Source organism: Scyliorhinus canicula, chromosome 4, assembly GCF_902713615.1.
Source record: "Scyliorhinus canicula chromosome 4, sScyCan1.1, whole genome shotgun sequence".
NCBI classification, from domain to species: domain Eukaryota; kingdom Metazoa; phylum Chordata; class Chondrichthyes; order Carcharhiniformes; family Scyliorhinidae; genus Scyliorhinus; species Scyliorhinus canicula.
In genome coordinates this window covers 184,864,076-184,891,120 of record NC_052149.1, presented here as the reverse complement: position 1 = coordinate 184,891,120, position 27,045 = coordinate 184,864,076, and the positions used below count along the sequence as shown (strand labels likewise).

Sequence of the window (27,045 nt, the reverse complement as noted above, 5' to 3'; positions counted from 1 at the left end):
TGTATCATGGGGAGTTCACCTGACCCACAACTTTTAATAGATTGTATAGACTGTAATAGGTTGTAATAGATTTAACTCTACAGGTGTGGTACAGCAGAAATGGAAAAGTATTTTTTAAAGCAAAACAATGTTTATTCTATGAACTCAAGTTAACCTTTTTAAAACATACAGTGAACAACTTAGCAACTATTAATTCAAATACAACCCCCAAAGAATACAACACTAAGTAATCCTTCAGCTGTCCTTTTAACATCCATAAGACTTAAACAAAACCTTTAAACAGAAGCCCATCAGGTTAAAGTCACTACTGTGAGCAGTTATTAGTTTTAAATCACCAAAGGATCGATTTACAGTTTTAGATCACAGAGAGAGAGAGACTAATACCCTTTCTGGCTGTGACTGCAGCTATCCAGCTCTGAAAACGAAACTAAAACACACCCTGCAGCAAACAGCCTATAACAAAAGTAAAAATCTGACAGACAGCCCAGCTCCACCCACACTCTGACATCACTGATAAACACCCATTTCTTAAACGTACATTTATTAAACATCCATTTCTTAAAGGTACTCTCACATGACAATTGTTTTCAATAATTTTGTTCAAATGTGATTTATGGCTTAATTGTTTGCAGCAATTATTGATCATACTCTTTAAGCATCTGATAAATGTGAAGCAAACAATGTATTTGGTAGCATAGTGGTCTGTTACTGGACTCATTCTCTAGAGGCTGGACTAATAACTTGGTAACTTGAGTTTAAATCCAACCACAGAAAGGGACTTTAAATTCAGTTACTTAAATATGAAATAAAAAATCTAGTATCAATAATGGCCACCATAAAAGCACAAGATTGTTGTAGAAAACCATCTAACCTTCAGATAGGGGAGATGGTGGCATAGTGATAATGTCACTGGACTAGTAACCAATGGCCGTGGCTCAGGGAACATGGGTCCCACCATGGCACCTGATTGACTCAAAGGTAGGTAAGCGTGGGCAATAAATGCTGGCCCAGTCAGCATATTCATATCCCAGAAATGAATGAATAAATGATGAAACAATAGGTGTTGATCTCCAGGTCATTGAATTGCAATTCAAATAATTTTTAAAATCTGGAATTGAAAGTTAATCTCAGTAATATTCAATAATATTGATTGTTGTAAAAACCCATCTGGTTCGGTAATGTCCTTTAGGGAAGGAAAACTGCCGTCCTTACCTGTTGTGGCCTACATATGACTCCAGATCCACAGCAATGTGATTGACTCTTAAAACCCCTTTGAAATGGAAAAGCAAGCCTCTCAGTTCAAGAGCAGTTAGGGATGGGCAATAAATACTACCTTTGACATTATCGACCACATCCATTAAAGAATACAGAAAAATACTGCAATCCATATCTAGTCTGGCCTGCATGTGACTCCAAACCCACAACAATGTGATTTACCCTTAACTATCCTCTGAAATGTTCTAACATGCCAATTAGTTGTCTCAAAGGCAGTTAAGAGTGGGCAATAAATGCTGGCCCAGCCAGCATATCCACGTCCCATGAATGTATGAATAAACGATGAAAAATAGGAGTTGATCTCAGTGGTATCCGATTACAATTGAAATGGGAGGCAATTCTGCATTATGGTGCTGTATTTAATGGATGTCACCACCGGAAACGATGGCCACTGTTGAAGTTACAAGAGACGTGGAACAACCATGGAAACTTCAGAAGAGAGTTAAATGGAACAGCGTCTCCAGGGTCAATCAGGCTACCCTGATGATGGGGGGATAGGTGTGGAAGACAAGGATATCTTCCCTCAGTGGTGGTACTTCCAACGGCAGTAGTCCATCCCGTGACTTGCCACCTGATTCTACTGAAACGGTGCAACTGAGACGCTGTTCCATTTAACTCTCTTCTGAAGTTTCCATGGTTGTTCCACGTCTCTTGTAACTACTGAAACGGTGCAACTGTCCTCCCCCTCCATTACCCCATGCATCTCAGCCTGCTCCTGATGGGATCATTAAATTCCATATTTATGCTACATAGAACTGAAAGGAGCATGCAGAAGTCATTCTAAACTTACTTTTACTCGAGGAAATAAACCGAGAGAACATTAATGCTAGCTTTAAAACAAAAAAAGGTGTTTTAGTACTAAACTATTTAACTCGTACAGTGAGCCTAGAACTGGTGGACAGTTACATAATTAACGAGCCTTGGACAGCTTTACTTTCCAAAATGTCATTGTAGTCTTTGAAGCGCTTTGTCATTCTTGAAAAATTTTAAGTGATTACTCAATACTTAATTAACCACAAGATTAGCCCTGCCAGAATTATTATGAGAACGCTTTTGCACTTTCTGTTATGGTCCTTCCGAAGTAACTGGTTGTGGGTTAAATTGTTTGTTACTGTCTTTCTCTCTGCTTCATTATAGCTGCCGTATTGAAGTATGAAAACAACGTTATGAACATACGGCAATTCAACTGTTCTCCACATCCTTACTGGCTACCAAATTTTATGGATGTCTTTACTTGGTCCTTGCCTTTTGTTGGTGAGAAAGGTATGTGATTGGAATTATGTTTCAATTTGACATAGTCTGTCAATTTTAAAGACTACTATATAGTTATGGTAAATTCCAATGTCATATTAGTCATTAAATTACATGGATTTAAATTCTTAGCATTTTAAACTTTGTTTTTAATGAATCGAAATTATTTAAATTATTTATGAAACCTATTCTAGTAAGTCTTCATGAAATTATCACTGAAACTTTGAATTTTCACATGATTAAAGAAAAGTTTCTTCTGAAATTAAGTAATGGCCTGGATTCTCCACGGGCAGTGGGGTTCCTAATATGGTGGAGAATCGGGTGACCGGAGGAAATCACCCGGTGGGCATTGATCCTTTTGTGATGTTCCGGCTCCCCGCTGAAGGTGGGATCAGGCTTTCTGCTCACATGCCCATTTGCATCCACTCAGCAGGCCGGGTACCAGGTATGGAGACCCCCCCCCCCCCACAGAGACCCCCTAGATGGAGAGACCACCACAGAGACCCCCCAAATAGGGAGCCCCCCCCCCATAGAATCCCCTAGCGAGAGAGCAGTCCAGACAGGGGCAGTGAAAAAAAATATTGTTGTAACACTCAATAAATCTGCTGGCTTAGACAAGGGAAGCACCAGGGGCGGGATTCTCCCCTACCTGGCGGGGCAGGGGGACCCGGTGCCGAAGAGTGTCATGAACCACTCCGGCATCGGGCCACCCCAAAGGTGCGGAATCCTCCGCACCTCCAGGGACTAGGCCGGCACCGGAGTGGTTTGCGCCGGCCGGTGGGGAAGGGGCTTGGCACGACGCCAACCGCGCCGAAGGGCCTCCGCCAGCCGGCGCAAGTTGGCGCATGTGCGGGAGCGCCAGCATATGCTGCGTCATCCCAGCGCATGCGCAGGGGGGTTCTTCTCCACGTTGGCCTTCGCGGAGGAATAGCAGCCGATGCATAGGAATAGAGTGCCCCATGGCGCAGGCCCGCCTGCGGATCGGTGGGTCCCGATCGTAGGCCAGGCCACCATGGGGGCACCTCCCGGGGTCGGATCCCCCCACGCGGACCCTGGAGGCCGCCCGCGCTGCCAGGTCCCATCGGTAAGGACCTACTCTAATTTACGCCGGCGCAACTGGCAAATAACGGCTGGCCACTCGGCCCATTGGAGGCCGGAAAGTAGCTGGGGGGGCCGCTGTCAGCGGCCGCCGACTAGCGCAGCGTGATTCCCACCCCCGCCAAATCTCCGGCGCCGGAAAATTCGGCGGCCTGCAGGGGCAGGATTCACGCCGCCCCCCGGCGATTCTACGACGCATCGGGGGGTCGGAGAATCCTGCCCCAGGTGTCTATTCCTGGAATGAGAGAAGCAGTGACCTCTGTTTAAATCCCTCAGATTCTTTAGCTTCAAGCTATTCATTCATTTATCTTCGTGGGACTGTGATTGACACCTTCCATAAACACAGCCATGAGCCTTGATTCATTCATCTCCCTTCATGGATAAGTAACTCTGAAGTGCTGTAACCATAATGTTTACAAACATCAACCACATCAAAGAGTGGTAACTGCTGTCACTTTCCAGCTAAGCACTTCAAAATTACTCGAGCATGATTGGAATGCACTTAACTCTCTTTGAAGTGGTTGAAAGTTGTAAACACTGTGGTTCGAGCACTGCTGAGTTACTCATCCATAGCATGCAATAGAGTGCCAAAATGTGGGAACATTATGGTTGGGACTTTCCGGGTCCACCCACTCGAAGCAGGATTCGCAATTGGCTGCAGAATGGCATGTTGGGCCAAAATCGGGATTTGCGCCGGGTGTCAGACCCTTTGCGTGTTTCTGGGCTGCCTGACCCAGAATAACGGGAATCCAACCCTGAGCCAGTGGGAACATGCAAAGTACTGATAAGCATGTGGACATTTGAGGATGTTTCCAGAGATCAGGCATTTCATTGAGTTATTCATGAGTTAAGTGATCCCAAGCTTTTTGCTCGAGCTTCTGCAGATTCCACAGCATTCAGACATCACAAGTGGCCTCATCTATATTCCCTTTAAAGACTTGGAAAAAGAGTTGTTCCAGTCTCATCTTTTGGGCCCGATTCCGAGCATAATGGGTGAATTGTGTGTCAGGCGCCAGGCCGATCGCGAGTCTCCCTACTCGCTCACCTGGCACCCGGGACCCAATGGCCGCACCTGGGAGACCTCTCCAGGGCATCATTTAGTACCATCCAGCTTTTCATGCTGACGTTCGCCAGCAGGAAATCCCTCTTAAGTGCGGCCTTGGTGGAGAGAATCGCCCCAAAGCCGAAAAAAAACAGCGAATTCTGTTGAATAGCGGGATCTTTATCAACAGTGCAGGCTTTGACTTGAGTCCGCTGAATCGCGTCCTTTATCTGGGATTTGTCATCGGGAAAATGAAGTTTGTGAGCCATGTAAACATCACAATCTAAATTCCTTTTACAAATTTTAAGAATTTAGCTGCACTAGGCTATAGTTAATGGCCTAGCAAATTAATAAAACTACACTTCCATTATAAAAGCTGTAAACTGGTAATCTTGGTAATAGGTTTGCTAATTATTTGTTACAATTAGGATAAAGCATGCTAATGTACAGACTTTAATTGGAACCTGTTGTCATCCAGGTCCTTGGGTCATCACCACGGAAAGAGAAAAAAATTGATCTGAGGCTAAATCAATAAAACATGATAAAATGGATTTTCCATGTTTCTGATATCTGAGGTATATCGGAGGAAGCTTGAATCATTTTCTGCATAATAGACTGGACAATGCCAATCTAGGCAGGAGTAAATGCTTGTGCAAGAGGTGCCATACCTACAATGCAAAGGACAATTATAATCAATAATGTAATCCTCAGTTATTAGGGCAGCACGGTGGCGTAGTGGTTAGCACTGCTGCCTCACGGTGCCGAGGACTGAGGTTCGATACCGTCCGGGTCACCATCCATGTGGGGTCTGCACATTCTCCCCATGTCTGCATGGGTCTCGCCCCCACAACCCAATAAGATGCACAGGGTAGATGGATTGGCCACGCTAAATTGCCCCTTAATTTAAAAAAAAAGTAATTGGGTACACTAAATTTATTTGAAAAAAATAAAATAAAATAATCCTCAGTTATGAACTGCTGCTCAATTCTACAGTGGACGGGATTCTCCAGTGCCCCAGCCGCATGTTTCTGGGCAGCGCGCCGTTCACTGGTGGTAGGATTCTATCTTCCCGCCACTTGTCAATGGTATTTCCCATTGTAACCAGCCCACGGCACTGGGAAACCCACTGGCTGGGATACAATGCCGGCGGGAAAAGTGATTTGCAACAACCGGAGAATTATAGCCAGTATATAAAGTCTCTCGTATCCTTAAATAAAATCATAGCTGTGACCAATGTGGATTCAGCTGCAAACCATTGAACAGACAGTCCCAAGAAACTTTTTCTCACAACCTAGACTCGAATTAAAACATAAAAATGTTATTAATTGAGCCACACAATGTGGTTTTTGATTGATACTTGCATCCTACAATTGAGTTGATTGACTACATAGATAAAAATCGGTACTGCTATTTGTGACCATTAGGATTTGACTCCAACTGATCACACAATCACAACACGTGAAAAAGAAGCTAATAAGATTTAAGATGTTAACCTTTTTGTTTTCTCGTGGAAATTTATTTTTTCTTCCATAATCTTTAATTTTGTCTTTCTGGCCCATTTGCAATACCCCAGGCTGTAATGGTTTGGTTTACTTTAATATGAATTAGAAGTATACAAGAACAACCCGGAGTGACGCATCCAAATTCTTTCCCCCCATCTTTGATTTTCATTGGCCTCATTAGCATCTTTCCAAATAGAAAGGTTATGCTCAAGACTTAATTACATTTTTTTAAAATAATTTTTATTGTCACAAGTAGGCTTACATTGACATTGCAGTGAAGTTACTGTGAAAAGTCCCGAGTCGCCATATTCCGGCGCCTGTTCGACTACACAGAGGAAGAATTCAGAATGTCCAAATTACCTAATAGCACATCTTTGGGACTTGTGGGAGGAAACCGGAGCACCCGGAGGAAACCCACGCAGACTCAGGGAGAATGTGCAGATTCTGCACAGGCAGTGACCCAAGCCTTGAACTGAATTTGGGACCCTGGCGCTGTGAAGCCATAGTGCTAACCACTATGCGACCGTGCTAGATGAGCCTCATGGTTAGTTTGTGACATTGTTCTGAAATGTTTATTTAACTCTTTCCTTGTTTCAGTGACAGAGATGTTGGTGAATGTCCTAAATATCTGCTCTGATGATGAACTCATGACAGATGGAGATGAGATATTTGATGGTAAGAGAATTTTTGACATTACAATGTACTGAATAATTAAGAAAAAAGAGCTGCTCTTGCGTGTTTGAGACTTTGGCTGTCTATGAATGTTATGGCCTGTGCACTGTATAAGACCAGCCACAACATTCTTAACATAACACATTTAACTGCGTAATGCCACTGGCACTTTGTAACAAGGCAAAAAAGGATACAGAGCCAATGAAGCATATTAAAGAAAGTGTCGATCTAGAGGTAGGTTTTAAGGAAGATCTTAAAGAATTGGGGTTGGGGAGGTTAGCTAGTTAAGGACAGGATTCCAACCTGTAGGAGGGATTAGATGGCTGGATGTAAAGCCACTAAAGATACAGGAATGGGAGTGCACAAGGCTATTGTCAGAGGGAGGCAGAGTTCTGGGGAGGGTAATAGAACTAGAGGAGGCGACAGAGATAGTGAGAGATTGAATCAAAAATATGACAATTTCAAATTGGGAGTTATTGGAGGGATGCATCCTATGTATATCAGTAAGGGTGAGCAGGTCTTGGATAGGTCATGGGTAGCACAGTTTGGATGATCTGAACTTTATGGAAGGTGGAGGATAGGAGGCCAGCATGGATATGTCCAGAGATGACCAAAGGTTTCAATGAGAATTGCCACAGGAGATGAGCTAAGGGTGGGGCGTGGGTAATGGACGTCGAAATATATAGTCTTGAGATGGAAATAACATGGGCCAAATAGGCTCCTTAGGTTACCAAGGGTGGTTCAGCTTGAGGAGGGGGTGGAATGAGTAGCAAAAGTAGAATCTGTGTGGTGAAGAGGTAGAATTGGGCATCACTAACGATGTATGGAAACTTCCCCAGAGACGCAGGTTTCCACCATGTTGCGCCCGGCGCCGAGCCATATGCGATTCACCTGGCAAGCTACGCCCATGCAAACTGGATCACGCCCTCGCCGGGCGTGATACAAGTAATAATGGTTTATTTCAATATGTGCAGCTCGTATGAGACCGCTCATCCCAACTGGGGGCAGCAGGGTAGCATGGTGGTTAGCATAAATGCTTCACAGCTCCAGGGTCCCAGGTTCGATTCCCGGCTGGGTCACTGTCTGTGTGGAGTCTGCACGTCCTCCCCCTGTGTGCGTGGGTTTCCTCCGGGTGCTCCGGTTTCCTCCCACAGTCCAAAGATGTGCGGGTTAGGTGGATTGGCCATGCTAAATTGCCCGTATTGTCCTAATAAAAGTAAGGTTAAGGGGGGGTTGTTGGGTTACGGGTATAGGGTGGATACGTGGGTTTGAGTAGGGTGATCATGGCTCGGCACAACATTGAGGGCCGAAGGGCCTGTTCTGTGCTGTACTGTTCTATGTTCTATGTTCTAACTCCTGGTAGTCACCCAGCCGCATCGGTGAGGCCTCGCTGGGCAAATTCATACGAGTTTCCAAAAAATAGTGGCCACATGTGATGACCATGCCGGGGGGGGCTCGAAGACCATTGGAGCTGCCATGTGATCGGGGACAGGGCAGAGCAGTATCCTGGCTCTCTCGTTGGCATCCAGGCAGTGCCAACCTGGCACCCTCACAGTACCAGGTTGAAACTGCAAGTGTTCCGTGCTGGGGCAGTGCCCGGGTGCCAGGTTGTCACTGCGAAAGGGTGCGGCATTAGCCGGCCGGGCCCATAAAGAAGGGGGTATGAAGGATGGCGTCCTGCAGTGGAGTATGCTCACTTGGGGGGAGATGCCGTGCCTCGATGCCTACGAGGACGGATTGCTGTGAGGTCGGGTCACCATCATGCCTGGGTCGTGTGGGCGGGGGGGTTATGCAGACTTTTAGTGATGGGCGAGTTACTTCTATGGTCCAAGGGTTGGAGGTGTTGCCCACGTCTGCGGGGGGTGACGATGTCAGTGGGTCAGGGTGTGGGGGATCCTCAACCTCACTATGAGGTCTGGGCACCCTTTAAAAAGGGTGCCTCAATCTCTTGAGGACCCGGTCTTGCCAGTGACTTTAGTTTCCCACTGCAGAAAATAATTTTAAGGGTGCGATTTAATGGAAAAGTCTCGGTGCTGTATCGACGTGACATCCCAGCTGCTTTCCGATAGCCGAGCCGGCACTTAGAGCCTAAAATGATCACCCATGAGCTTCACGGCGGAACTGGCTGTCCCAGCAGCTGATTTGTCTGGGCAGCGCCTGGCAACTCCTCGCTAACAAGGGAGAGTTGCTCACAAACTGCTCCCTCCGAACTCACTCTCAGGCAGCACAGGACCATGGCACCATGTAGACCTGCTCCATGCTTGGGGATGTCAACCTGGCCAGGCTTCCAAATGCCATGGATGCGAGATGGGACACCCTATTCCCCCAAGGGGGTCGGACTACCAGCAAGAAGGTTGCCAATGCCGCACGAGAGGCAGCGGCAGTGGTCGTCAGTCTGCGCAGCATGGGCCAAGAGGACCGCCGTCCAGTGCAGGAAAAAGACCAATGACCTCTACCAGGTTACAAGAGTACATTAACATAGGCCCCCTGGCATCAGTCCCGCCTTCCACCCCCCACGACCAACGCAGCAAGTCGGCGGCTGGCACCTTGCACACCCCCCTCCCCAGGATATTATTGCGCCTCTGTCCAAGCACACCCTGGCACCCACCAGAACAACCCCGCCATTCCTTGGAGCAGTGCCCGCACATGCTACCTGCCATAGAACCCCCCCAATGCATCAGACGTGTGGCTCTCAATGCCTTTTCTCGTCCCCGCAGGAGGAGAGGTCCAAGGAGACCACCATGAAGGTGTTACTGCTGTAATCCCCACCCACCACAAGCGCTGAGACACACGCCTTGGTGGGCGACACTTGTGCACAGGCTCCTGGGGCACAGTCTGGTGAACACTACACAGTTGCTGATGCACATCAGGTGGAGGCATAAACATTCAGTTGGAGGTCTGCTGGATCCCAGGACTGAGCTGGGTCCCAGTCAGATGCCGAGCCTCTGGACAAAGTTATCCCCGAGTTGATGCAGATGCTGGGACACAGCTGTGAGATTCAGGAGAGGTTGTCAGTCCATAGTTGATTGGAGGAGTCCCAAAGGCTAGGGGTGCAGGAGATGATGCCGACAATGCATGGCACCAAGGTCAACATTGGTAGGGTGGGGACTGCAGTGGAAAACCTGCAGCACGAGGTCAGCGTCTTGAGTGGCGATATCCAAGGCATGGCTCAGCCTGTGTTGACCATGGCTGAGGTCCTCGACAGCATGTCCCAGTCACTGAGGGATGTGACCCAGACACAGATGGACATTGCCGAGGCTATCCGGAGCATTTCCCTGGTACCGAGGAGCATCACTGAGAGCGTGAAAGCCATGGTGCGGAAAATGGCGAGGCTCCAGTACCACTAAACCGGATGGCACAGAGGCCTCTGGAGCTCACTCCAGCTGCCTCTCCATTCCATGGTGTCTCCTAGGGCCCTACAGGCACCGTCCAGGAGGACGGAGCACTGGAGACCAACCCAGGGCCTTCCACCAGGGAGACAAGGCAGGCTCCACATCATCCAAATTCCCCATTCTTGACAGCGACATATCTCATGGTCAATGGGCAGAACATGGTGGCATGGCGATGCCGGTCACATTGTTAAGTTGGCCAAGGCCCTCCGGCTCCAGGACCTCCAGAGGAAGTCCGCCAAATGCATCAAAGGCCAGAGGGCAGGAGAGGCAGCAGGCTGCCTCCATCTCTGATATGCATCCTGGGGATACATCCAGGCGCAGTGGCAGAGCGCGAAAGATCAGGAAGATTGAGGATCACTGAGCGAGCATTGGGATGGGGTGGGGGGGCACCATATGTAGCTGGGGAAATGAGGGTTTTGAATGTTCGCAATTAAAACATGTCACACTTGATACATGTGAAGCCTCTATCGTGTCATTCCTCACAGCGGACCGGCCTGCATCCCCACGCCCTGTTGCCCTCAGCACCCCTCACCCCCTAAACCCCGGGCACAGTGGTCCGACAGCAAGAGGTCCCGATGCAGACCCTGTGCAGGCCGGGGGTGTGAGTGTGCTGTCAGCAGAAAAACAGAAGTCAGACTTTGGCATAGATTAACGAGCACCAGCGTTTACCTCAAAGCGGGTTATCACCACCCTCCTGCCTTGTATATTGACCCGCTGACAGCACCAACACAGGCCTGGGGTGATGTTACACAGACCCTGGAAGGGTGGAACTGGGTAGTCGGGGAAATGGGGTGTGTGTGTGAGACGGTCGGTGAATTGGGGGGTGGGCGAAGGGGGGAAATGGGTGGACGGAGGTGAGGGTGTGGTGGTCCATGGGGGAAAGGGTGTTGGGAGATAGGAGGGACTGTGGGAAGTTGATACTGGGGGTAGGGATGAGGGAAGGAGGGATTGGGATGGGGGAGAGGGGGAGAAGGGGTAAGCTTATGGACAAAGCCTCGTCCTATCAGAAGAGGGCGAGGATGAGGGCATCCCTGTCCCCACAAACCCTCGCAATCACCTGACCCCTTTCCTCCGGCTGCTCACACTGGTCCTCCCTGGGTTCATCCTCCAGCCCCTCCTTGTATGGCTGCACCTCCTCCTCCTCCTCCCCCTCAGACAAGGCCGCACATCAAGGTTAAGGGGGGGGTTACGGGTATAGGGTGGATACATGGGTTTGAGTAGGGTGATCATGGCTCGGCACAACATTGAGGGCCGAAGGGCCTGTTCTGTGCTGTACTGTTCTATGTTCTATGTTCTATCCCTCCTGCTCCTCCTCCAACATGTTGCCCCGCTGCTGGGCAAGGTTGTGGAGGGCATAGAAAATGACCACAAAGCGGGAGACCCCCTGGCGGGTGTACTGCAGGGCACCACCAGTGATCCAAGCTTTGGAACCTCATTTTCAGCAGTCCGATGCACCGCTCAAAGATAGCATGGGTGACAACATGGGCTTTGTTGTATCAGATCTCTGCATCAGTCTCCAGCCACCGCACTGGCGTCATCAGCCAGGAATTCACGGGGAATCCCTTATCCTGAAGAGCCAACCCGACATCCTGGGGTGGTCCTCGAAGATGCCAGGGATCTCCGGATGTCCCAGAATGTAGCTGTCGTGCACACTCCCTGGGAGGCGTGTAAAATGTGCGTGGTCCAGAGGTGGTGGTCGCACATGAGTTGAACATTCAGGGAGTGGAACCCCTTCCTATTAATGAAGGGTACTCCCTGATGCTCAGTGCATGAAAGGCGACATGCGTGCCATCAATTACCTCTGCACCTGGGGCATCCCAGCGAAAGCGGAGAATCCTGCTGCCCACGCATCTTGACGAGCATGGTCCAGTTCAAAGTTAATATAGGTCAGCTGTCCGGGCACACAGGACATCTGTGACCTCATGGCTGCACAGTAAGAAGTCTTACAACACCAGGTTAAAGTCCAACATGTTTGTTTCAAACACTAGCTTTCGGAGCACTGCTCCTTCCTCAGGTGAATGGAGTAGTGCTCGGAAAGCTGGTGTTTGAAACAAACATGTTGGACTTTAACCTGGTGTTGTGAGACTTCTTACTGTGCTCACCCCAGTCCAACGCCGGCATCTCCACCTCATGGCTGTAGCTTGGAAAATGCAGCACAAGTTCCCGCTCGAGGCCTGGACTGAATCCGTTGCATAAAGGTTCACGGTTGCTGTGAGCGGGTGTCCTCCTCCAAGGGGTGCCAACTCTACAAGAACATGGCACAGGTGCCGCACCGTCTCGTTGTTGAGATGGAGCCTCCTTCGGCATGTCCAGCATCTCCTCGAATGACGAACGACGCCTGTATATCTTGCACTGTCGCCGCCATCCGCCTTTGGGTCCTTCCCCGGACATGATGGGAGGCCAGGTCTGCAGGATGTGCAGCAGCCCCCTGCACATGGGTGCTGCCTCGAGCCTGCATCGGCACTGTTGCTGCCTGGGCTGCCAGCAGCACTGGGAGGCTACCACTGCGGGGTCAACAACACAATCCATCTTGGTTGCTGTAAGAATTGGAGTAGGAGTGAGACTGATAATCAGATAGGATTTGCACCCCAGGACTCTCAAATCCCTAGACCCTCCCCCACCCTTACGTGTCCCACCTTCTCTTATAGTGCCAACCACCAAGCCAGTTGTGCTGGAGGACCCCGCCATGCATATTCACCTCCAGCCACATCAGGAGCCCTTAGATTCCTGCCGAGAACACTCGGAAGGCCGTGCTCAGGTACCTTCCCCTGATCCACACACTCACCCTCTGGTTGCGAGTTATCCCCAATGCTGAAGTCCAGCTCTTGGGAGTTTGATTGTTGGCTGCTGCTTCTGTGGTGTTGACACCCCCAGGGTTCAGGCAAAATGCTCAGGCCTCACAGTTTAATTGGAATTCTATGCAATAAAAGTCATCTGAGACATGACATGTGTACCAATAAGAATGCACTTGAGAATATTTAGTTTATTAAATGACCAACAGTAACAAAAATTTGAAAATTAACTACGTAACATTCCACATTTCACACTAACCATTAAACAATGAGGAAACATCACTGCTCCATGTTGGTAGCAATAGAAAGCAAAAGCAGCTCATTTACATAAAAACAAACAAACAGACAGCATCACCCCTCGCAGGCTCCTCAACAGAAATGGAGGATAAGCGGGAGAATGAGTTATCATGTCCAGGACGTTGTCGTAGAAATGATCTATTTTTAAATTAATTTACGGGATGTGGGCATCACTGTTTGGCCAGCGTTTATTACCCATCCCTAGTTGCCTTTCCCCACCCTTATGTGGTGATGAGTTGCCTTCTTGAACCTCTGAAGTCCCTGAGGTGTAGGTGCACCCACTGTGCTGTTAGGGAGGGAGTTCCAGGATTTTGCCCCAGCGACAGTGAAGGAACGACAATATATTTCCAAGTCAGGGTGATGAGTGACTTGGAGGGGAACCTCCAGGTGGTGGGCTTCCCAGGTATCTGCTGCTCTTATCCTTCTTGGATGCTAGTGGTTGTGGAAGGTGTTGTCTAAGGACCCTTGGCAAGTTACTGCAGTGCATATTTTGGTGGGACACCATCATGGTGTTACTTGTTCCATGTAACAGTGCCATTCTCCACCCAGGAGCCGCAGTTGTGCAGGCCCTCCCACATGGCCCAATCTCATGGAATCAAATCCTGGCATTCACATATTCCACCGATGCTCAAGGTGCAGTTGAACACCCTTGTCTTCCAGCATGTTTGACCAATGAGCATGCCAGTTACATGTAGCATTCACCACACCAGCAGCACAAGCATCAGCAATTCTGTGAAAGTATTTCTTCAGTAGTGTCATCAGGTGGCCCACTTGGATCAGTGTCACACACCAGGTCCCGCAGCATCTTCTTGCTACAAACTGGATTGCCTTCTGGACTCGTACATCTCCCTGAGCCCAATGTTCCAGGACTTAGGCATCGTAGAAAAAATTGTCCTTCTTTCCGGTTACAGAAAAGGAAGGCAACAGCAGCCTCCAGGCATTTGCAGCCACAAGCAGGAGCAAGCAGCAAACACAACCTGCAGCTGTGAGGTGCTCATATAACTAACAGTGCCAATTCTTTCTTAGCAATAGCCTTCAGCTGTGCAGCCAAAGGCTACTGACAGTCAGAGGAAGTTAAAGTGGCCTTCATCATATAACCACAAACAGGACTCTGTCCTGGAAGTATTTGGTGGGACAGACAGGCAGCAGCTGTAATTGCCCCTGTTATGGGTATACACAATATTGGACAATGGCCTTTTGCACCCATAGGCACTGAACCCGTCATTCCCCCCGTGCTCGGGCAATCCCCAACGGATGGTGCCCTGCACCCCCCCACCCCCGACCAGACCCACTTCCCCCCCTGACCCCCCGCCCCCTCCTGGGACTACCCCCCCCCCCAATCCCTCTGTGCACTGGGGCACCAGCTCCAGTGCCCCTGGGCTGCATGCCCAAAAATGAAAATGGCTACTCGCCTCCGATCCCCCCATTTTTAAATAGGAGTGCTAAACAGCTCCTGCTTGACCTCTCGCTGGGGAATCAGTTAGTTCCTGGGAGGCCGTTAGATTGGGCATCCACCTCATTAATGAGATGGAGATTGGTCTTCTTTGGTGTCAGCTGGTGTATCGTCATATCTAGGAGGGATCCGGAACTCGCCAACGGGAGTGGACCAGTTAATTCACAAACTGACACGTGCCTGGCGTGGATCCCAATTTCGACCTCTCCCGCAATTTACTCGGTGCGCACAGATCCATGCCGGGCACAGCACGGTCATTAAACCTCACCCTAAGTGTGTGTGTGTGTGTGGGGGGGGGGTTCAGTGAGAAACTCCCCAAGCTCCAAAAATATGACTTAAGTTTGGGTGAACACCAGTCTGGATCGCCAAGGGGGTAGCATGTTGATGGCGTAGAGAAGGCTAATGAATGACTCTAATGGTGCAGGTGTAAGAGGGGGATTCATTACTGAATAAGTGCTGGCTATAATTATCTAGGTAATAGGTGGAGAAACTAAATGAGAGCATTCCTTTTGAGCTGGACAATAGCAGTGGGACATTGGTGAGATTTATGTGCTTGGTGGCTACACAATGTGTCTTGATAATAGTCACAGAGGACGTAATCTGTAACTTTAGTTCAGGTAATATTGGTGCTGTGGCTGAGGTTCTTTGAATTCTCCGACCGTTGGGAGTCTCTTTTCGAGCTGGCAGCACAACCTCACCCGTGGGTTTCCTGGCGGCATTGGATAGTTTCAATGTAAAATCCCATTGCCAAACGGCGGGAAGAGAGAATCCGACCACCAGCGAACGGTGCACCACTGCGAAACACGCGGCTGGGGAGGTCAGAGAATCCGGCCCCTGATTTGAGAGTTTGGCATTATATTGTTCTAAAAAACGTGCAGAAATACGTCGGCATGTATTTTCTGAACCAAATTGATTTCTTTTTTGTTCCAAGCAAATGCAGCTGCAGCGCGTAAAGAGGTTATCAGGAATAAAATTCGAGCTATCGGCAAAATGGCTCGTGTATTTTCGGTGCTCAGGTAAGAGTTCACAAGGTCATATATTCTCATAGCTTTTTCAGCTAGCCTTCTGTTCTTATTCAAGTACTTTTCAATAATCTGTAAGATGTTCACTCTAACACTGTAATTGTTGAGGGGTTTAAAAGATGCAAAAAAAAAATCAAAAATTATGATTTTTAAAATTGTACCGTCATTTTATGAATTATTTTGTGGTTAATCCACTAATTGGAGATTATTTGAATATCATCTTTGAAAATAACACTCAAAGCGTAAACTTTGTATTAAATAATTTTTAAATATTCTGTTGTTCATTCAAACATGTGTTAAGAATTTTGAAAGTGGCAGTCAAAGTGCTGCTTGGAGTTTAGCATGCTATTATGAGTTTTAATCTTATATTTGAAATAGACTGCTCTAACAGACTCCTAGATAAACACCTTAGTTAACACAAATCAATGTTTTACGTATATTCAGCATGTGTGTGTGTTTGTGTGTCGAGCAAGCAGAACATTTTAAAGTGAACTTGTATGTATTTTTCATGTTCAAAGGTGCAGATGTTTATTTTCCTATTTCAGATATACATACTGTTATAGAAATTACAGAAGGAAGACATTGCTACTGCACCCAGTGTTGATTCCTTAACTGGAGCTATTTACTTTTTCCCTGTCATATGTGTCACTCTATCTACATTTTACTCTTCAATTACTTACCCAGTTCCATTTTTAATGATATATGGGGAAGAATTTTAACAATCAAGGGGAGATGGGTTCTGGTGTGGCTGGGGTTAAGACTCAGAAAAGCGGCATCAGATCGGGAACCCAATATGATCCCACCCATTCGGGATTGACCACAGCGCTTTTGGAGACAAGTAGAAAACCACTGTGTACCTGGTAATCAGTCATTTCAATATAGAAATAGGCAATTAGTTGCAAATTTGACCCAGCATTCATAAGACATTGGAGTAGAAGTAGGCCATTCAGCCCATCGAGTCTGAAACAGCCAGTGAATTATGTGGAATTCACCAGGGTCGACACAGTAAGAGCACAGCGGGGATTCATTGTCCAGTGAAACTGACACCTTTGAACAGTGAAACCTGATAGCTGCTGGGTTTTCTGTATGAAAAGTTTGTGTTCACAGCATTTGTTCTATGAAACAGATTTCACTGCTTTTCACTTGACTGTCAGGAAAACAGAGGTAGTTTTAAGGGATTTATATTTGTTTTGTTGAATATTAGAAAAAAGGTATAGATTTAGGTGAGTTATATTTTGTGTTTCTGTGTAAGGATGGCTAAACCTATTGTTAGAATCATGCTAGACTAAGGTGTTTGTATGTGTGGGGGTTTGGTCAACCCAAACTATGTTTCTGTTGTGCTTGGAGAGGGTTACAACTTGAAAAGTAAACAAGCTGGGAGTATAAAGTCATTGCTTAGGAACCAGGGCCACCTTGAAGGTGGGAATGCTTTTTGAGTTTAGTTTTACTTGAATATATTGCATTTGGGGCCAGGACAAGAAAGGTGATCAGTTCTCAGTTATACTGGAAGCAGAAAAGCCATACAATGGAGGAAAGAACTAAAGGACAGTTTGTTCTAGAAACCAGGGAATGGAAAAGAAACTCCAGGAATATTGAAATAAAAGGGATCATAGGGGAATTGCCTTTGGAACAGATACTGTTTATGGATGTTAAAGTTAGACCTGGAAAAAGAAGAGCAGATGAGGTTGGCTACAGACAAGCCACATATTTGAAGCAATTGTCAGATTTGACGTCCTTATTTCCAGTTTTCGAAGCAATAATATTCTGTTGGGGACTGAGTACCTGAGTTTGTGCAGAATTTTGGATGCGTGTTGCAATTGAAGATAAAGGGAGCCCAAAAGGAGAGCTGGAAAACCTGGTGCTAGATTCCTTGTTAAAGATGGAGCGAAAGATTTGTTTGAAGGGATAGTTGGAAAACCTGGAGTGGATTCTCAATGCAAATAGCTGATGGAAAACATTATTTGAAAGAAGACTTTACACTATGTCTTTTGGGGGAGTGGAGTTTGGAAACCCTCATGTGACAATCAGCTGGGGAGAGGGGATTGTGAAAGAAGTCCATGAAAGATTGGTTGAGTGGCATTGGCCATTTGGTTCAGAGTGGGATGTTAACTTCGAAAACTGCACACTTTGTGAAACTAAGGGTGGAGTTAAGGAGTATTGTACTGTAATCCAACTTTCCATATTTAATAAATGTTTTTTTTTGTTATTGTTGAAAACGAATTAGCTGTCCTGTGGCTCTGTTCCTCCATCTCCTCTTAAAAAAAAATAAAAGTTACGATCTTTTGAGCTACGGTTCCATTCTGGAATCTTCACACCCAGCAGTAGCACCAACTGGAATCGTAACATGACTTCAAACTTTCTGAAGTGATTGCACGTATCTCACACTTTACTCACCTTGATTTGAACTTCCCTGCTGTCAGCTTTCACTGCAGCATGGGAACAGGTTATGCAGTTCTAACTTGGACTTCCAATGAGTGACAGAGAAGCAGTAGCAACAATACTGGCAGCACTTGAAGCAGCAGGAGAAACAGCAGCAACTACACCAGATTCCTTCTGTTCAGCCACATGGCCCTCCCGCAGGACATAGAAGATGGGTACAGAGATCCAACCCAAAGGAGATAATGCCCAAATCAAAGAACCTACAGGCAGCGGATCAGCTCTCTCAACATGGCTGAGCACCTCTTGAGGCTCAGTTATTAGCAGCAGGTCTCCATTGACACTTGCAAATTTCTGGAGTAAGACCTCCTTCATTCTGGCCCTGGTGGGCATGCACTGTCAGTGGGTGGGAAGATGGTTATCACTGACTGGTCACATCTTACTTCTCTGCATTGCCCTGGAGCTCTGTTTACTTTTGAAAAGAGAGAAAGCAAAGAGTTATAAATGTGAGAAATGGAAGAGTTCAGAAGATGGAAGGACAGCATTTGTGAATGGTAACATTGAGGCATGGGTGTGAGATAACAGTAAGATGAGGGTGAGCAGAAGTAACTTCTGTGCGGTATATGCACCTTCTCCCTGTGTCTGCGTGGGTTTCCTCCAACAGTCCAAAGATGTGCAGGTTAGGTGGATTGGCCATGCTAAATTGCCCCTTAGAGTAGGGTTACAGGGCAGGGAATTGAGCCGAGGTAGAGTGGTCTTTCGAAGAGTGGGTGCAGACTCGATGGGCTGAATGGCCTCTTTCTGCACCATAGAGATTCTATGATTATTTGCTTGTGCCTCTATTTAGAAATCATGCCAAGGATCCTGTATGTCATTTTTTGATAACCACCTCAATTTAACCTGTGACTTTCAAAGACTTGAGTACATACACCTCAGGTTTCTATGACCTTGCACCTCTGTAAAAATTGTACCATTTAGTGTTTATTGCCCCTCCTCAATTTTCCAACCAATGTGAATCACTTCATACATCCCTGCTTCTAATTTTATCTGCCATGTGTCCATCCATTGCACAAGGCTATCAATGCCTTCTTGATGTCTATTACATCTTTCTCCCTGTTTACTACACTTCCAAATTTCATGTCATCGGCAAATTTCATAGTTGTGCTCTCTACCTTCTAGTCCAAGTAACTAAAAAACATCAATAGATCTAGTACTGAACCCTCTGAAATACCACTTTATACCTCACTCTAGTCTAAAAATAGCAATTTACTTCAGCTCTTTTCTTTCCTTTAGCCAATTTTGACTCCACATACTCACGATCTTCTTCAATTTCCCCAGCAGAGGTTCTGATCTGTTCTAATTGGCACGGTGGCACAGTGGTTAGAACTGCTACCTCATACACAAGGCACCCAGGGTTGATTCTGGCCTTGGCTGACTGTCTGTGTGGTATTTGTATGTTCTCCCGATGTCTACTTGGGTTTCCTCTGGGTGCTCTGGTTTCCTCCTACAGTCCAAAGATATGCAGGTTAAGTAGATTGGGCATGCATGAGAGGGTGGAAGATGGTGATCGCACAGTCTTCCTCAGCCTGTCTTGATTAAGTCTGGGGCTAGGGCTGGAAGGCTTGTGGAAGACCTTTCTGCTCTGCTACCAGTTGAAGCCCTTGAGTAGGCAATAAATGCCCACTTAAATTCTTCATCCTACCACCAGAAAGGCAAGACAGTCATCATGCAGAATGCCCTAAAAGCAAGCCCTGATGGGTTACTTGTGAACTCCCAGATGGATCCCTTGTTGTCAGGCACTCCTTGCCTGATTGAGGGACCCAGCATCAGCAAGGCAGGAAGAGGCCTCTGAAAACAATCCTCTTGCAGTTGCTCCTGACCACCTTCCCCTCCCTCTCTGGTGATCCGTGCCCCACAAGTCCCAGCCCACCCTAACTCACCTCTGGGCCTTAGACCCTCTGTGATTCTAAGATTTCCCCCCTGCACTGCCTGCAAGGTTTGAGGCTGGCACCTTTCGGCGGGCGGGATTTCTGTCCCGGAGTCCTTGATCTCCAGGAAGACGATCAGTGCTCTGATCTTAATTCCGGTGGGCCTTACCCAAAGGAGTAACCCCATCTGGGAAGGTGGCAGGCAGTGGTATTGTCACTGGACTAGTAATCCAGAGACCCATACTAATGCTCCCGGGTTCAAATCTCTCCATGGCAGATGGTGAAATTTGAATTCAATAAAAATATGGAATTAAAAGTCTAATGATGACCATGAAACCATTGCTGATTGTTGTAAAAATTCATCTGGTTCACTAATGCCTTTTAGGGAGTAAATCTGCCTTCCTTACCCGCTCTGTCCTGCATGTGACTCCAGACCCATACAGTGATGCAGTTGACTCTTATCTGTCCCCCAAGACACTCAGTTCAATGACAATTAGCGATGGACAACAAATGCTGGCCCAGCCAGTGATGCCCACATCCCAAGTACGTATTCAAAAAAGGATTAACACAAAGCCTTTGCTGGCTCTCCAGCTGGCAGGGATTAAATGCCACCAATATGATATGCTCAGATAACAAACAACTTGACTTTGACCTGTTATTCTGAAACCAATTGGCTGAAGAATTCATGAGTGGGATTCAAAGGGATGGACACTATTTTAGTGGCAATTATTCTCAGTGCAATCATGGATTCAGGAGTCAGATTTTACAGTAAGTGGCTCACTTATATTAAGAGTCTATAATTGAAGGAGGTTTAAAGAAGAAATTTATGGGTGAACGCAGTAAAAAACACACTTGTTTGGTCTATTTTTCAGAGAGGAGAGCGAGAGTGTTTTAACTTTAAAAGGCCTGACGCCAACCGGTATGCTGCCCAGTGGAGTGCTGTCAGGAGGCAAACAGACCTTACAAAGCGGTTGGTGTGCTTTGCAGTCCATCCTTCCTAATGCTTACTGTGCCTAAGTCAGTTGTACCCTGATGACAAGAAACTTTCATTATTGTTTGTCGATTCATATTGGGATGACTTAAAAATTCTCTTCCAGGATGTCTTTTGAGGATTTTTATTTTATGAACTTAATGCTGTCCACAAAGTAGTTGTTCCTTAGCACAGGGCTAAATCGCTGGCTTTGAAAGCATATCAAGAAGGCCAGCAGCACGGTTCGATTCCCGTAACAGCCTCCCCGAACAGGCGCCGGAATGTGGCGACTAGGGGCTTTTCACAGTAACTTCATTGAAGCCTACTCGTGACAATAAGCAATTTTCATTTCATTTCATTTTTCATTTCATTATAAGCAGAGTTAAACTAATGAGGGAAATTTGTACAGTTATTTAATGTTTTGAATGCCAGTAATATTTACATTGGATATGAAGTAACTTATTGACTTGTACAAAATATGGACAATTTAAAAACATATTTGTTGCTTTCTACAAGCATATTGCACACAATTATGTTCTTAGGAAAGGTCATGCAGAAGTTGAGATTTCACAGTTTGAGGAACTGTCGAAACAAACCTATGTTTTGCCACTCTGTGGTACAGCATGCCAGCACATTATTGCATTATGCCGCTGGGCTGTCCCGACATGATGGGGATTTAAGTACCAATGGAGTGTAATTATTCTGGAGGTTGGACAGTGGGTGATAGCTTTGGAAAGAGAATTTTCTATCAGTGCAGGTTGTTGGCACAATAGTCTACTGGTAATTTATTTTAATGTAATGCATAATGTAAGGTAGCCATGGGGTGCCTTTACATCTTAGAAATGAACATTAGATCAGGACCATAAATTTAGTTATGGACAACTAGCATTGCAAATGTGACTGGTGCACTGATTGATATCTCTCCCAAGTTTAACAAACATGCTAAAAATTTTAAATCAGTGCTGCAAGGTTGGAGCTCATTCCATCAATATTGGTGTAATCTGTTTCTCTGTTGTATATAAATGGAAATTCGCACTCCTGACTCCAGTCATTGCTCTTCTACTAACTCTAAACCATGATACTTTATTTAAATGCCATTTCTTCCCCTTGACTGAAAAAGTAAAAGGGTGATCACATTACTCTTGTTTTATTCTGTTTTCACCGTAGCCACCAGTAGGGTTTGCATCAAAAGTCTTAAGAAGTTATTTTGTGCGAGTAAATTACTAGTGTACTTTTTTTAACTGGGTTCTCGCCAGTTTGGGTGGACAGTGATAGAAGCCATTAACAGCTAAATGTGTGGCACATTGAAATTCTAGTATGTTGTGCCACAATGCGGCTGGTTTCATTTTAGTACCAGCAATACTTTGTGCATTCATTTTTCAATCCTAATAATTCAATAAAGCTGGGAAGGCAAGCAAGGTGACTGTCCCCTGGAACTCTGGGAAGATCTACCAGGCTATCTCTGTGAACCTTCCAGTTATACAGCCTTTGAGTAGCATTAGCTAAAGGTTGGGTTCGGCTTGTGTAAATGTATGGTATGGAGAATTGCATAGGGGAAAAAATAAAATGAATTCAAAAGTTGCAAGAGTATATTTCCAAATTACCACAAATATGAACTATCAGTAATTTTGCCATTTGAGTCTGTTATAGTGCAAACATATTTTTGCATCAAGGTTTTATGCTGTGGTTTAAAAAAGTGCTGTTTGAGTCATCAATGTAACTTATTATTATTCTGCAGAATTATTTCATTGCTACAACTTCTCAAACTACATTGGATTATAATTCAGCTGACATGATACAGTAAAGTCGTGATGAGTCAAATCGCAGGGGAGACCCCATTCCCACACGAACGTGTCTTTATGGCAGGAATTTCCGGCCTCACCGTGGCAGGAACTGCCCGCAAGGGATGCGACAGGCCAGCCAAAGGTCCAATTACTGTCGGCGGGGCTGAAAACCCCGACCTATGTAACCTGATATGCCTGAAAACGCAGTTTATGTCAAAAACAACAGATTCAAATGCCAAATGAAAGCAGAGTAAAACAGTTAGTGTGTGAAAAAGTCTTTATTCAATTTGTTCGCTGTAACCTGACCTTGCAAAAGACTTGAGGTTTAGCATTGAAAAGGCCAGATGCCATTCAGGCAGTTTTCTTAGTTTTATACTGCATGGGTAGTGTCTCGACATTTCCAAAACAATAGGGTTTCTTTGACTTTCCTATCACAAGCAGCGGCATCTTTTCGGTGCCAGCCATGTTGACGCAGCTGTGACGCATTCCTTGCTATACTTTCCACCATTACTTTCCACCCTGTTTCACCCTAAACAGTAAAGAGCAGCCTAAGACATTAAAAATGCGAGCAAGACCATTTTGGAGCCAATCATTTGTCATTGCCGCCGTAACCGCCGCAACCTTACCGTGTGGAATTGGTCCGGCCATCTCTCGCTGCAGGCAAACTCTATGCTGCCCGAGCATCTTTGCCAGGGCACCTCCTCTTTCCTGTAAGACTGGACCAGAGATAAGTGTGTTCTCTGCTCAGGCTGCCTTGAACCATGTTTGCAGAGCTTCTTCAACGTCGGGATATGTAACCATTCTCATTCACTTCCTTGCTGTTTGCCAAAACAGGATGATCGTTTGTGTTTCATAATGGTGGGCCGACTTGATGGTGGCATCTCCCACTCCTTTATGATGCCCGCCTTCCACTTCGCACTGCAGTTTTCCACTAGCAGTATCAACTTCACCATTTCTCTGATCAACAACACTTTTAACTTTTTCACAGGTTTAGCCACACTCACAGGCTTTACACATCTTTTCACAGGTTTATCCCGATGTCAAATGATTTGCCCTGTGTTACGTGATTTTGCACTCTATTGTGGTCCAACTGTGCCCTGAGTGTTCGGCACAGTCATATGACAAGCTTAGAAAATTCCAGCTAACCTGGGGTGGAATTCTCCGACCCAGAGCTGGCGTCAATCCTGCCCCCGCAGTGTCCAGAATTCTCCGCCCCCCCCCCCCCCCCCCCCTGAGATTCGGCAGGGACGGGAATCGCGCCAGTCGGCGGGCCCCCCGCGGCGATTCTCCGGACCGCGATGGGCCAAAGTCCCGCCACTGACAGGCCTCTCCTGCCGGCGGGAATCAAAACACCTACCTGACCGGCGGGATTGGCGGTGCGGGCAGGGTCCTGGGGGGGGGGGGGGGGGGGGGCACGGGGCGATCTGACCCTGAGGGGTGCCCCCACGGTGGCATGGCCCGCGATCGGGGCCCACCAATCGGCGGGCGGGCCTGTTGCGTGGGGGCACTTTTTCTTCCGCCCCGCCATGGCCTTCGCCATGGCGGGTGCGGAACAGACCCCCTCCCCTGCGCATGCACCGGTATGACGTCAGCAGCCGCTGACACACCGGCGCATGCGCGGACTTCCGCTGGCCGGCGAAGGCCTTTCGGCGGGGCGCCAAAGGCCGTTCGCACCGGCCGGCACAGGCCTAGCCCCTCAATGTGAGGGCTTGGCCCCTTTGGGGAGGCCTGATGCCGGAGTGGTTCACGCCACTCCGTCCCGCGGGGACCCCCCGCCCTGCGGGGTAGGGGAGAATCCCGGCCCTGGAGTAGCCAGTACAAAATTGTGATTACCATGGGCATAATTTTATGGGATTTGCTATTCTGACAGCAGGACCAGTTGAGAACTGCAACACAACCAGAATGTTGTGTCTGGCTATTCCGATTTCACTATAGCTTGGTGCAGTTCCTGTACAGAAATCACTTTTTATTATTTACATGTCATACCAGATCTTTTCGTGAAAACTTGATACCTGAGGGCATGGATTTTCAGGATGGCAGGGGCTTGATCCTCACTATTTGATGATTCAATGGGGAACACATCCCTGCTAGCTCCAGCAGTCCCATTGCCACTTTACGCTGAATGAGCATTTATTGACATAAGGCAGTACCTCCACCCTCACATGGGAGAGCTGCTGACCAATCAAAGTGTTCAGTCCCTCCAGGCATAGTGCTGCAGTGGCTTAAGAGAAACTGCACAGAGCTGTCTGGGTCCAAGGCACTAGGTGCCTGGAACTGGAGGAGAGGTAAGTGACAGGGGTCCCAAGGCAGGGACGGTAGGGAATTGAAGGGGTGTGATCGGTGTCCCAGGTAGAAATCCCAGCATTGGGGATTTGGGGATTTGGCGGCGAGTGCTGGAGGCGGGGAGAGAGGTCTGGAGGTCACCTGGCCTTTAGGGGAGGATGTCCCCAGCCAGAAGAGGAGACCCTCTATCTCCCAGATCAAACAGTTTTTTTCCGGCCTCACCGACCTTTCATCTGCCCACTAGGGTAACAATTATGGCTGGGTGGGAAAAGGCCCTTCAGTGACCACTTGGCTATTAGGCAGGGTGTCCTTTCATATGGCCAGTATAGACTGAATGGGCGAAATGGACTCCCTCTGAATTGTAGGAGTTCTATTCTGATGTAATAATTTCGCATTGCATACTTCTCATGATTGAATATGAATGTTGCTGAGTTGCAGAAGGTGCCTCAAGGCTTTCCTGATACCTACGTGACTGAGTGCACTGAGATGGTATGACCCTTAGCCTAACAAAAAACAGCATATTTCCAAGTTCGAGTCTGATCAGAACTTATACTACCCAGTCATCTGTATATGTGTGTGCACGCGTCTGTGTGAATTTAGTGACTCTCTATTCCCTAGACTTGCACTTGACAAGTTGGTGGGGTACCTGTTGTTTTACAATATCCCAGTGGTGGGATGCTTTACTGATTAGCCTGGCCAATAATCTACTCCAGTGCTTAATAACTTAGTATACAAGTAAACACAGATGTATCTTTATGTGGGTGGCAAGGTAGCACCGTGGTTAGCACTGTTGCTTCTCAGCGCCAGGGTCCCAGGTTCGATTCCTGGCTTGGGTCACTGTATCTGTGGAGTCTGCATGTTCTCCCTGTGTCTGCGTGGGTTTCCTCTGGGCACTCCGGTTTCCTCCCGAAAGATCTGGTGAATTGGACATTCTGAATTCTCCCTCGGTGTACCCGAACAGGCGCCGGAATGTGGCAACTAGATGCTTTTCACAGTAACGTCATTGCGGTGTTAATGTAAGCCTACTTGTGGCAATTAAAAAGATTATTATTATTATCTCTAAAACTTAAGCTCACCAGAATGGCCAAATAACAAGTTGTTTATTAAAATGACCACTGTCTGACAGTTCTCATTAAATTACATTTAATGTTTCCTGTACAAATGAACTTCACTCAAGGTTCTGCATCACGATTCTGAGATCTTGAAATGTGTAATATGACCGGGCAATCTGGATGTTACTAAATGGGTTACTCAGAGGCAAAAAGGATAAAAGTTTATAAGAAGATCTAAGGATGTGAAGATTTTTCAAACTTTACAAAATATTGATTTTTCCCCCCCAAACTGTCATTGTGTTAAAAAGAAATGTAATATATTGAGACGAAAGGTTAATATTTGTGACAATACAGGAGAGTAACTTTATGACAGATACGCAGCATGCCACAGAATCTCATGCACCATTCTGCTGTTTCACAATGCAGCATTATCATTGTGTAAGACAAGGGCGGCACTGCTGGTCACAGCACCAAGGACCCAGGTGCGATCCCTGCCCCGGGTCACTGTCCGTGTGAAGTTTGCACATTCTCCCTGTGTCTGCGTGGGTCTCACCCCCACAACCCAAAGATGTGCAGGGTAGGTGGATTGGCCACGCTAAATTGCCCCTTAATTGGAAATTTTTAAAAAAACATTGTAGATTGTTTCATTTTAGACAAGCATAGATTACAATTGACATTATATGAAGGAGTATCAATTTTAATTTACCAAATAAATTCTAAATGTTTTGATTTGATAAAGTAGACTTGTCCAAATCATGGGCAGCAGGCAGCATCAGGCCTCCGAAGCCCCTCTATGTGGCCTCTGGAGCCAGTTTTCAAAATGCTGGTCAAACAGGTAAGTTGGAGTGTAAGGTTC

At 46.8% G+C, this 27,045-nt stretch overlaps 1 protein-coding gene across 6 annotated transcripts in view; it reads left to right on the top strand.

The window, feature by feature from the left end:
• The window catches only part of LOC119965217 (serine/threonine-protein phosphatase 2B catalytic subunit alpha isoform-like), a 532,569-nt gene that overhangs the window by 461,261 nt on the left and 44,263 nt on the right, over positions 1–27,045 (top strand). For all 6 annotated transcript variants that reach the window (XM_038795661.1, XM_038795660.1, XM_038795665.1 and 3 more), the window contains 4 exons: positions 2,413–2,538; positions 6,766–6,843; positions 15,706–15,790; positions 20,973–21,070. In XM_038795661.1, the coding sequence (XP_038651589.1) occupies positions 2,413–2,538; positions 6,766–6,843; positions 15,706–15,790; positions 20,973–21,070 (387 nt within the window). The remainder of the gene's footprint in view (positions 1–2,412; positions 2,539–6,765; positions 6,844–15,705; positions 15,791–20,972; positions 21,071–27,045) is intronic.